This window comes from Oryza brachyantha, chromosome 3 (genome assembly GCF_000231095.2).
Source record: "Oryza brachyantha chromosome 3, ObraRS2, whole genome shotgun sequence".
NCBI classification, from domain to species: domain Eukaryota; kingdom Viridiplantae; phylum Streptophyta; class Magnoliopsida; order Poales; family Poaceae; genus Oryza; species Oryza brachyantha.
The window spans coordinates 25,970,642-25,982,106 of NC_023165.2; the positions used below are offsets into that span (position 1 = coordinate 25,970,642).

Consider the following 11,465-nt stretch of genomic DNA (forward strand, 5'->3'; position numbering starts at 1 on the left):
CCAGGTATTATTCATTTATTTATTCTAAACTCAGATACTACCATACTAATAACAAGAGTGGGTATCATTTGCTTCATGGTTCTATTTATTTTCATGGAGGAAGGATCATTTTGAACAGATGGGTGGGAAGTTCCCGTCGGAGAGCAGCTAGAGCTTGCTGGAAACGCAAGAGACCAAGTTGACGCCGTCACCGTTTCCGGAGTCCGGATTGACTGCCTGCCACTGCCACGCTTTACTCCGTTCTATTCTTTTCCGCTTTTACCCTTGGCACCGGCACCGGCACCGGCACCGGCACCACCACCACCACCACGTCGCCTTCCCCCGTTTCTCTCGGAGATGCCACTTCACTTGAGTTGAGTCACACTCTAGTCTCCACCCCACGAAGCGAGTCGGCCGCGCCGCTCCGCTCCGCTCCGCTCTTCTTCCCCTTTTGTCCGCCCACCTCGGCCGCTCGCTCGCTCCCATCTTGAAACCCCAAACCCCACGCCGAAGCGCGCGGAGATTCCGCGAGATCTGCCGCCATGGTCGCCGCAGGCGCAGCGGCGGCCGCGGCGGCCCCGCCCAGGATGAACCCGTCGCCGTCGCCGTCCCCGCACCGCCGCCGCGCGTCCTCCGCGCTCTCCCCGTCCAAATCCGCCAACGCCAATGCCGACGCCGCCAGGGGCAAGCCCAAGGGCAAGGCCGTCCCCTCCCGCTACCTCCTCGCCCCTTCCTCCAAATCCACCTCCACCTCGACCTCCTCGTCGTCCACCACCACCACCACCACCAGCTCCTCGGCGACCTCCAACTCGACCTCGACCTCCGCCTCCACGCCCTCCCGCCGCTTCGCGTCGCCGCTCCCCAGGCGGTCCGCTTCCGTCGACCGGCCGCGCCCCACGAGCAATGCGGCTGCTGGTGAGGCCTTGGGCCCCAATGGGGCTACCGCCACCACCACGAGGTCCACGAGGAGCCTCTCCGTCGCCTTCCAGGGTCGCTCCTACTTCCTGGAGACCAGCAAGGCGAAGCCGGCGACCTCCCCTTCGCCAGTGCGGCGGCCGGTGGCGGCGGCGTCCACCACACCCGAGAGGAGGCGGCCCAGTATGGGTACAGTGCCTGAGAGGGGGAAGGTGTTTGAAGGTGGTCAGCAGAGGTGGCCAATGTCCGCGAGGGCTTCCCACGGCTTCGAGGGGAATCCGCTTACCAAGAGCTTGGATTGTTCTCTGGACAAGAGGGGTGCCGCTGTACTGGCTGCTGTACGCTCACTGCGTCAGTCGATGGTGTTCGAGGATGGGGTGCGGCGTAGCTCGTTTGATAGTGGAGACTACTTGATGTCATCAGACACAGAGAGTGTGTCATCAGGGAGCAATTCTGGGTCTCAGGATGCTGGCATGGGCATTTCTCACAGAGCGCGCCCGTCCCCAAAGGGGATGAGTGTGCCTGCACGGTTCTTGCAGGATGCGGCGGCCAGCAGGCCGAATCGCCTTGCAGATCCAAGCACACCATTCATGACGCATAGCTCTGGGTTTGCATCATCTCCCAGGACAGCACCAGTCAAGAAATCATCGTTGAATGGCTTGGTTTCGTCTCCTCTGAACAGGCCAATTAGGCAACCTTCACCAAGTAAGCTTGTAGGATCACGGAGAATGTCAAGTCCATCCCGAGCAAGGAGTTCTGTGGGGGTGAGTGCATCATATGGAGATCACCATGGAAGAAGTTCATCTGGATATGGGTTGGATGGTGAAGTGAAAAGGAGGTGGCTTGGGTGTAGTAAGGTTGACTGTGAGCACCTATTGAGGATTTTATGCAATCGACATTTACAGTGGCGGTGTGTAAATGCACAAGCTGATGCTGCACTTGCCACACAGAAGATGACTGCAGAGGTGAGTTTATCACATGTTTAGTTTTACTATTGGGCATATTAATGTGAATACTTAATATGTTTTTCCATTGCAATTTGTGAAAGAGGACTGCTCTTGTACAAGTAAAATCCGTATATGCATTTACAAATTTATATCTATACATGTTGATGCACACCTGAAAATTAGCATACACACATGGCCTGTGGATTTTAGACTTCACCTGATTCCTGCCAAGCTAGCAGCCTAGCAGTTTCACTGATAGCTTGTGTAATGTGCAATTCATAAAATCTGAGGAGAAGGGTTTCATGCTATTGCTTGTACTAGTAGTCCACGTGGCTGCTCATGCTTATAATGTAGTACATCATCATATTTTAGTAAATTAAAAGGCTTATTGAACATAGATACACCAGGAAATGTATAACTGTCAATCATATGCCAGGTATCTTATCAGCTTCTTTTTTCAAGTGAACAAGGGTAAGATGAAGAAGTGACACAAAGCTTTCCGAGTTCTTTGCCTGTTGAAACCTAAATTGTTCAAGGTGTATTTGAATACCTTAAGATGGAATTTTGAATTTTGTATTTGAGTCAGACAAAGTCTGTTTATCATCTACAAGTGGTTCATTGAAGGAGTCAAGTTGCTATCTTTAATATTATCACTACACCTAGACCAAAAAAGTTCAATATCAGCCAGATTATTTCAGGCAAATGTTATGTTTTCTGCCTTATTCATTCGTTTTCTGCTAACATTTTGTTTTTTTACCTTTTCAGAAATACTTATGTGATGCATGGATTACTACCTTAGGAATGCGTAAATCTGTTGCTCTTAAAAGGTTTCAGCTACAACTATTCCGGAACAATTGGAAACTCATGACAGTTCTCAAGGGACAAGTAAGAACTGTATCTGGTTTATTCTGCAAGCTTGGCTTTACTGTTTTTGTCACAGCTTCACATGGCCAATATTTTCCTGGTTAACTTTAATACTTATGATTTCCTTAATCCTGATAATTCCTCTCATTACCTTGAAATATCTTGCACATCTGGTTGGCAGACATTGCTAGCAAGAGAACTTTTTACCAACAGTAAGTAGAAGACTAGGATGAACTAGCTTTGTGCAGGATTATCTGAATACAGATTTACTTTGTTTGCATAACTGCTCCACGCGGGGCCTTTTCATTTCACACAATGGCCTTTGTCAATGCATTGCACATGGCCCTTTCATGTGCATAACTGTAAAGTTGAAAGGGAAAAGGATCAGCATGTGGCCTCTGTAGTGGGACCTTGACAATCTACAGTATTGTTCTAGGTCATAACTTGGCCTGGTTGAGCTGCTAGCTTTCTGTAACAACTTTGAATTTCATTTCTCAACACTATCTTGTTACGTAAAATATGATGGTTTTTTTTTTTCGCGATAAAATCTGATAGAATTTGATTTAAACAGATGGACTTTCTGGAGGAGTGGTCTTTATTAGAGAGGGATCATGCAAATTCTCTATCTGGGATTGTGGAAGCTCTGACTGCCACCATACTGTGCCTTCCTGTTACTGATGGAGCAAAGGTTGGCAATAACTTGTCAGCCAGCTAATCACTTTCATGTGTTTCTACCTGCCAATAAAATCTCTGATCCTTCTTGCTACTTTCTCACTTGCAGGCTGATATCCAAGATGTGAAAAATGCTGTTGGCTCCGCAGTTGACATCATGCAGACAATAGGAAGTTCGATATGTACTTTGCTGGCCAAGGTACTGCTTTATTTATCTCTTTTTCCTTTCCTGAATAGTGAGTTGCTTATCTACATATACATTTCCTTGTGTTAATAATATCAATACCTTAATATCATGCCCAGCACCCTACAACACCTTTGATTTTCTAAGGACAGAAAGAATGTACATGTAGTTCTCTCCATGGATGTACAAGAAAGTTCAATAACTATCTGATCTGGAATGGGTGGTTGGGTTGGCTTGAACATATTATCAACAATCGGTGTTGATTAGGCTGATCCTAGTCAAACATACTAGATCAGATGGCTTTAACAACCTTTTCAAGGTTAAATTTATGAATCTAAAACAAAAAGCTTCTGATTTATGAATAGAAGACTAGGATAAATGTGGGTTTGTTTTCTCTTAAACCTTGTTAGTTTGGTTAAATTGGAACATTAAGTTCAATTTATTGCAGAGCTCCATGCACTGCCATAAACTTTCCAAAAGATTATTCCATCAAGGTATTCTTAGAGGATTTGATAAGAGCACGATTCAATACATCTTCTAGGTTCGTGAAAATATATGTTCTGAGAGGCACTTTTCTTCCATTTAGCTGAGTAATCTGTTACTGTGCAGCTATCTGGGACAAGCGTTTTGGTATCTGACCTTGCTAAAATCGCTACACAAGAACGCACTCTAATGGACCAATCCAGAGAATTGCTGTCCACACTTGCATCTATGCACGTAAGTAATACAGCCTGCTTGGTTTCATTTTCCAATATGCACGCAACTGCTATAGCGATTATTCTAATTTACACATCACGTTCATTGCCAAAACAGGTCAAATACTGTAGCCTGCAAGGGCAAAGAGTACAGACAACCCACAGGAGGCGCATGCGTTAGTAGAGCAGACTACTCTTAACTCACTAACCGAAGACCGTAGTTGCAGTTGCAAAATCTGATTGGCTTGCTGGGTGCCCACCGACTCTCCGAAGTTATGAAGAAGCTATCGCAGCCCGTTAATACAAATCCAATTCTAGTGCTCTTTTGGCTCTTTTTTCTTTGTTCGATAGGTTCTGATTGCTGAGTTGAGCTATGCCAAGCCTATGCAGATTGCAGAACAAATTAAACGCAACTTGTATATAGTTGTAATTTTAGGTGAGCATTAGGTCTAACTAATTTAAGTGTTCTTTTTTGTTCGTTGGATGACCTTCGGTGCCATCAGCCATGGGAATGCAGTATATCCTCTATTCTTCTAGCCATACTAATTAATATCTTCTGGCATGTCATTCCAAAGAGTAAGGCAGCGTTCGAATCCGACCAAGGGGGGACACTTCTCCATCTTTTTCTGTTTGCATGCTTTTCAAGCTATTAAACGGTGTATTTTTTTAAAAAAATTTATATGAAAGTTGTTTAAAAAATCAAATTAATTCATTTTCTAAATTTATAAAAGCTAATACTTAATTAATCATATGTTAATGGTTTTCTTCATGTTACGTGCGCTCATTTAACTAATGGGGCGAACGCTGCCTAAGACTGCTGGTCTGGTTGCTACCTTGATTTGCTGTACCAAACGTTAGGTTTTGAGCCTAACTGGTTGCACTCTACATAGCGCCGCTATTCATTTCTTGTTCCCGTTGAACATGACAGGATGAACACTGTTTCAGAGCAGCAGCATAAATGGAGCAGTAACACTCTCCTCACGGGAGCGGAATGCACCCCAGCCATTACAGCAGTGAGCTGTCCATTACCTTGCCCAGCTGATGAGATCTCATCTCCCAAGCCGTTGGGTGCGTGCGGACGATTACGCTAAGACCATGCGTGACAAAATGACATATTTGTGAGTTAAAAATAATTGATAAGATGAAAGAAACTTTAAAATCAGTTTTAAATTTAAGATTAAAATTGTACATTTTAGCTTATCATAGTAAAGAAAAGCGAAAATATAGGGTGCATGATGTTGACGCCGACGTGGAGACTGTCAGCCTGTGCCGGCGAGGGACGGCGTCAGTTGATGGATCGGCTGGTGCCTCTCGATCTTGCTACATTGCTGCATCATTTCCTTTGCCGTGCGCCTGTCTCCTGCACGCGATGGGGGTCTGGAAGATTGGAAACCACGACATGTTCGAGCTGCATTAGGGTGAGCCACGTTGAGATGTTAGCCTTCCAAGGCGGCTCCGGCGGCGGCCGGCGCCGTGAGAGACGATGCACCGCCGGCGGTCACCTTCACAAGTTCAGATCGGTCATCGGTGTGGCCACCGCCGCTCCGAATGGGCCACGACTCATCGGCCCATTCGGATGACACGGGCAGAAGAATTTTTTCTCCAGATGTTTCGCGTGAGAAAGCCCATCAAGGCCCATGCCGAGCCGTGCTCTCCTCCCCACGGTCGCTGGCTCGTGCTCTCTCTCTCTCTCCTCCTCCAAGCCGAGCTGTGCGGCATAGGTCGCGGACGCCAAGCCACCCCCACCCACCTCCCCTCGCGCCGGAATTTACATGGCCTGGTGCGCCCCGCGCAGCCGCCTCCTCCCGCTCGCCACCGCGCCCCAGCTGCTCCGCCTCCTCTCCTCCGCCGCGGCCCCGCGCTACGCGCACCACCACTACAACCGCCGCCGCCGCCGCCTCGCCCCCACCGTCTACGCCTCGGCGGCGGCGGCGGTAGCAGCAGCAGCCGCCGAGGCGCCGCTCCCCATGCCGCCCCGCATCGGCCGCGCCACGCGGCACCCCGGGGGCGCCGCCTCCGTGGCGCGCGTCTACGCAGACGCCAACTCCCAGCGGCCCAAGGAGTACTGGGACTACGAGTCGCTTGACATCGAGTGGGGGTACGGTGGTGTGGCGAGGGAGCTGATCCATGACCTCCGGATTTGGGGCTAGGGTTTGTGGCTCTGATGGAGAAGCTCCTTTGCTTATGTGCAGGGAGCAGGATGGGTACGAGGTGCTGCGCAAGCTCGGGAGGGGGAAGTACAGCGAGGTGTTCGAGGGCTTCCGACCTGGTGGTGACGAGAGGTGCGTTATTAAGATCCTCAAGCCCGTCAAGAAGAAAAAGGTAGGCTTTACCCTGAAAATGTAGTATGCCTATGCAGTGGAACTTTGAATTGTATAGTTCAAATTTAGCTTCCCCATTAATGGCTGGTAAATTTTTGTCATTCCTGTTAGACTTACATAGTCTACTTGAAGAATCTAGGATACACATGAGCATTGGGCAATGCAGTTTGGTTTGATCCCTCAGATGGTTGTAGGAGTTTTGGATGATGTGGCTCCATGAATGTTATTTGCCTTGTGTTAAACGAAATCACCAGAGAAAGTTGTCACTTTTAAATCTTACTGATGATTCGGTTTTAGGGGAAAGTATAATGCAACGAGCCTTGTGTGCTATATTATGTGTTCTCATGACATTTTTTCTGTAGTTCATGTGTCTTCTTAGCAATCTTAACTGAATTCTTTTATGGTGATGCAGATAAAGAGGGAAATAAAGATACTTCAAAACTTATATGGCGGACCGAATATTGTAAAGCTACTTGATGTTGTCAGGGATGATGAATCGAAGACACCTAGTTTGATCTTTGAATATATCAACAATACTGACTTCAAAGTGCTCTACCCAACACTATTGGATTATGATATCAGATACTATATTTACGAATTATTAAAGGTAAGAATCTGAATTGTAGAACTCTATAACTGCAGGGATGGTGCATTTCTTTGTTGTGAAAGTATTTCAAGTTTTTTGACTTTTTTGGTTCTTACTTCTAAGAGTGTATCCTAACCCTAGTAGTTTTCTAGCTCTCGTATACTGTCTGCTGATAAATAATTAAGTTTAGTCATCATGGTAGTTTTTATTCGTAGATAGCATTCCTGTTTGAACGCCAAGTGCATAGAGTATAATGGTTTTGATGGATGGGTAGATTGTGTCAAGATGGCTTGTACAAGGTCAGGGAGATAAAATTATAGTTTGCCTACATGATAATGGTATCAACACATCTGTTTGGAAAGCTGGGACATGTTCCTATCAGCTGAGATGCATGTGCAGGAGCCTAGAAGTTTTGCTCTAAAAAATGTAAAAGATAAACAATCATTAACGGCTGTTTGAGTAATTGTCTTCGAACTTATGGCTGAATTAATCATGAAATTTCAGACCGACCTCTTTGTCTGCTAGAGCCTGCCTTGTAAATTGGAGTGAATTCAGATCTACTAAATCAACACCAGAGATTAAATAGCAGTAAATCAGATAAGTATGGGTCTAGTTGTCCACTACACAGTATCAACTAACTTCATTTATGTTCTTCAAATAAATTCCGTAGCATGCGCTGACCTGTAGGTTAGTTGCCAGACCGACCTCTTTAGTAGTGTAAGTATGGCATTTAGCAGGCTTTTTTGCCTCAATGTCTTTTGGTACTTGCTTCTCCAGTTTTAATATTAGTCTTCAAAAGGTGCTCACCACACCCTTTACATGTATTTGTAACCATAATAAATATCAAAGACACCATAGTTTATTCATAATCCAGAAAAAATGAGGGAACAGCTGATGTTGTAAAGTTTTGGTTTTTTCCCCATATTGTTTGTTCTGCAGGCCTATTTCTGCCAGAGTAAATCCTTAAAACCAGATTTCCGTGTTCTCATATGTTAACACAGTTTACAAGCAAGCAGTCATTCTATTTATGCATGACTACATTTATTTTGATGGTCTTTAACTTATCCAAATGTGTCTGTAGGCACTAGATTATTGTCATTCACGAGGCATCATGCATCGAGATGTCAAACCTCACAATATCATGATCGATCATGAGAAACGCCAGCTTCGTCTTATTGATTGGGGTCTAGCAGAGTTCTATCATCCCAGGATGGAATATAATGCTAGAGTTGCTTCAAGGTTAGTCTCCCTCATTGAAAGCTGAATGCTTTAGATTTACGTGCCTTAACCCTCTGAGATCCTTTTATGTTGGATTTTTTTTTCTTTATGTATCCGAGAAAATTTCAAGATCACATTTCCCTAACTCAGTGGAAAGAGTCATTCAGGGACTGAAATTCACTTTATTGTATGATACCATTCACATATATTTATTGAATAACTTAATGTGTATCAGTTTAACAGTTTCATTAGTCCCACTCCAGTTGATCCCATTATTCTCTAGTATTTTTCATATTTTTCCCATTCTTGTCTTCACTGCATGTATGTGCTCATGCTGTGTTATTACAGAAGTTATAAGGGCCCTGAACTTCTCGTGGACTTGTTAGATTATGATTACTCGTTGGATCTGTGGAGCCTTGGTTGCATGTTTGCAGCAATGGTAAGTGTGAATTTGGGGTCAGCCAGTTATCTTTGATAACAGAACCGTATTGATATGCATTTTGGTAATCTTTGCAGGTATTCCGAGTCGATCCCTTCTTTAATGGTCAGGATAACTATGACCAATTAGTCAAAATAACTGAGGTATGTCCGAAGCTTAAACTTCTTTCAATCTTTCCAAGTAATTCTAGCTGCCATTTTGTGTTGGTTTATGCTGAACTGTGCTGTGAAACATATTTAGTTCAGGGAATCTTTACTAAATTTAGCAAGATTTTCCGGTAGTACTCCAACAAAGATGCTTTCAGCTGAATGCTGAATTGAAGTAGGAGCATTTTAAATTTGGTAGCTCTGACCAAACCACTACATATACTAAAGGGTGTGTTCAGGAGGACAAAAGGTGAAAACTCTCATTGTTTTCCCGTGAGCAACTACTAAATTGTGTGTGTTTTTGCCAAAAAAATCTTATAGAAAAGTTGCTTTAATAAGTCATATTAATCCATTTTTCAAGTTTGAAATAATTAATACTGAATTAATCATCCACTAATGGCTTACCTTTTCTTGTGTATCTTATTCTTTCCCTCCCTCTCAAACTTAGCCTAAGATGTTTGCTTGTCCTTTGCGAAGAAAGAAGGCTTAATGAAACAACTACTTATAACTAAGCATTCTTTATCGTGAGTAATGTATGCAACACATTCCATCATTTCTAGGTTCTTGGAACAGAAAATTTCTACAACTACCTCGAAAAGTATGGTCTTGAGCTTGACCCACAGCTTCAAAGACTTGTTGGAAGGTCATGTCTTGCTTTGGATAATCTTGAATGTAATCCATTCTCATTAGTTAGCATGGTCTAACTGGATATTTTATTTGCTGCAGGCATAATAGGAAGCCATGGTTAATGTTTGTCAACTCAGGGAACAAACACCTAGCAAGCCCTGAGGTGGTTTCTGTTGCCTTTCATTTAGCCTAGTGGCTTAGTGCATCTCCTTGTTTGATGTATTTGACAATGTTTCTACCTTTATAGGCTATTGATTTGGTAGACAGGTTGCTTCGTTATGATCACCAGGAAAGGCCTACAGCGAAGGAAGCCATGGTGACTCTCCATCTCCGACTTTTATGGAAGCACGTTGCCAGGCATATGCCGTAAATGAAATATTAATTTCTGTTCTCTAAATGCATATATTTTCGGTGCAGGCTCATCCATATTTCAATCCTGTGAGAAGCACTTAAAACAGCGGGAAGAGTGCCCAATAGTGATTTGCGGCATATTTGACAGTTTTTGCTACTGTGTCAAATATATAGAGGGAAATTTAATTTTCAAGGCAGGTGTATTGTTGATCCAGAATAAATCCTTGACCAACATGTAACTGTCACAGCATTTGTGTGAATTGTTGATTCATTCTTCTCTGCTAGCTCTTTTATATGACCAGTTTTTATCAATAATAATTCATCTCCTGCAGTTTCACCGCACAGAAATGTTCAGCCATCGTATTCCCAATTATTTGCTCAGATGTTCAGCCATCGTATTCCCAATTAGTGGAATCCTGCGTATCTTCTTGTGACGGTCTCCTGTGATGCTTATGGGCTTCTCGGCCACTGATATTTTGGTATGTTATGGCTTCCAACGATCCACGCCCTGTACTGCTGGGCCGTGTAAGCTCCAGATATGCATTCCCTGTGGTCAATTTTAAGTTTTCATGGGACTCTGAAACTCTGTGAAAATGTTACGCAAAAGATCTTGTTTCCGATATTTGTAAATCGACTATTCCATATTCCTGTCGGAGTGAATTCAGAAGATGCCTCCATGTACCATTAGTTAACTAGTATTCCGTGCAACTGAAAAAAAAAACAGTGACTTGTCAAAACTACTCTGCAAGACTGCAACCATGTTCCTGTGAATCAGATGAGCATTCGTTGCGTACAGCTCCGCCGATCCATTCCATCACGGCGGGGGTTTCATGGAGTAATCTTTGCTCCAAGCCTTGTCAAAGGTAAAAACACCCTTTTTGAAAGTGCTCTGCTCCTACGTTGTTCGAAGGGGACAAGGACTTTGGAGAGTGGAGTATCGCGTTCATGTTTCGACTTTACAGATGTAGAGAAGACCTCTCTCTCTTTCTCCTGGAGATGCTACCACACACAGTGAAATCTGAAAAGGTTGCAGCCAAAACAAAAAAGAAGGCTGAAAAGTTGGGCACTTGGGCTCGACCCTGCCCCCAACCACAAACCTCCCTGTCTCTCGTACACCCCAGACACGCTCTTGTCCAAACGACCGGGCTTATCTATCTGCAACCCCCCTGCCACCACCACCCGTTCAGGTGGAAAAAAATCATGGAGCAGCTGCAGCCTGCAGCCTTTTGAACCCGCAACCATTTCCTGCAACTCAGGTCCTGTCTAGATTCATCAAAAATAGTAAAAGTTTTGTCATTTTGAAGTATTTTTTGGTAAAATAGATCTAAACACTATAGTAAGAAAATGACAACTTTGTATTTGGCATTTGGCAGTCTAGAGTAGCAAATTTCACCAAAAAGTGCATAGCGACACGGTCCACCTCTCACTTTTGCCCAAAAAAATGACAACTTATACATGCTTCTAAACATCAACTTGAAAAAATACAATATCAAAACTTTTACCACCAAAACTCTTATCATT

The 11,465-nt window shown here is 44.2% G+C and overlaps 2 protein-coding genes across 2 annotated transcripts; both read left to right on the forward strand.

Annotated features, from left to right (window-relative positions):
* The first annotated feature begins 380 nt into the window (after positions 1-380).
* Positions 381-4,811, forward strand: LOC102709545 (QWRF motif-containing protein 2-like). Its single transcript, XM_006650575.2, has 6 exons — positions 381-1,859; positions 2,607-2,726; positions 3,277-3,393; positions 3,487-3,576; positions 4,171-4,278; positions 4,375-4,811. The coding sequence occupies exons 1-6, from the start codon at positions 522-524 to the stop codon at positions 4,435-4,437; spliced, it is 1,836 nt and encodes a 611-aa protein (XP_006650638.1). The 5' UTR covers positions 381-521; the 3' UTR covers positions 4,438-4,811.
* Positions 4,812-5,982: 1,171 nt separating this feature from the next.
* LOC102699579 (casein kinase II subunit alpha-like) lies at positions 5,983-10,627 on the forward strand. Its single transcript, XM_015834597.2, has 10 exons — positions 5,983-6,354; positions 6,449-6,578; positions 6,990-7,184; positions 8,245-8,402; positions 8,730-8,820; positions 8,898-8,963; positions 9,527-9,609; positions 9,693-9,756; positions 9,841-9,909; positions 10,011-10,627. The coding sequence occupies exons 1-10, from the start codon at positions 6,029-6,031 to the stop codon at positions 10,044-10,046; spliced, it is 1,218 nt and encodes a 405-aa protein (XP_015690083.2). The 5' UTR covers positions 5,983-6,028; the 3' UTR covers positions 10,047-10,627.
* The last annotated feature ends 838 nt before the right edge of the window (positions 10,628-11,465 follow it).

Coding starts and splice junctions, on each gene's coding strand:
- LOC102709545 (XM_006650575.2), top strand. CDS start 522: ATGGTCGCCGCAGGCGCAGCGGCGGCCGCGGCGGCCCCGCCCAGGATG. Junction 2,727..3,276: donor TGACAGTTCTCAAGGGACAA/GTAAGAACTGTA, acceptor TGATTTAAACAG/ATGGACTTTCTGGAGGAGTG. Junction 3,394..3,486: donor CTGTTACTGATGGAGCAAAG/GTTGGCAATAAC, acceptor TCTCACTTGCAG/GCTGATATCCAAGATGTGAA.
- LOC102699579 (XM_015834597.2), top strand. CDS start 6,029: ATGGCCTGGTGCGCCCCGCGCAGCCGCCTCCTCCCGCTCGCCACCGCG. Junction 8,964..9,526: donor AATTAGTCAAAATAACTGAG/GTATGTCCGAAG, acceptor CATCATTTCTAG/GTTCTTGGAACAGAAAATTT. Junction 9,610..9,692: donor CTTCAAAGACTTGTTGGAAG/GTCATGTCTTGC, acceptor TATTTGCTGCAG/GCATAATAGGAAGCCATGGT.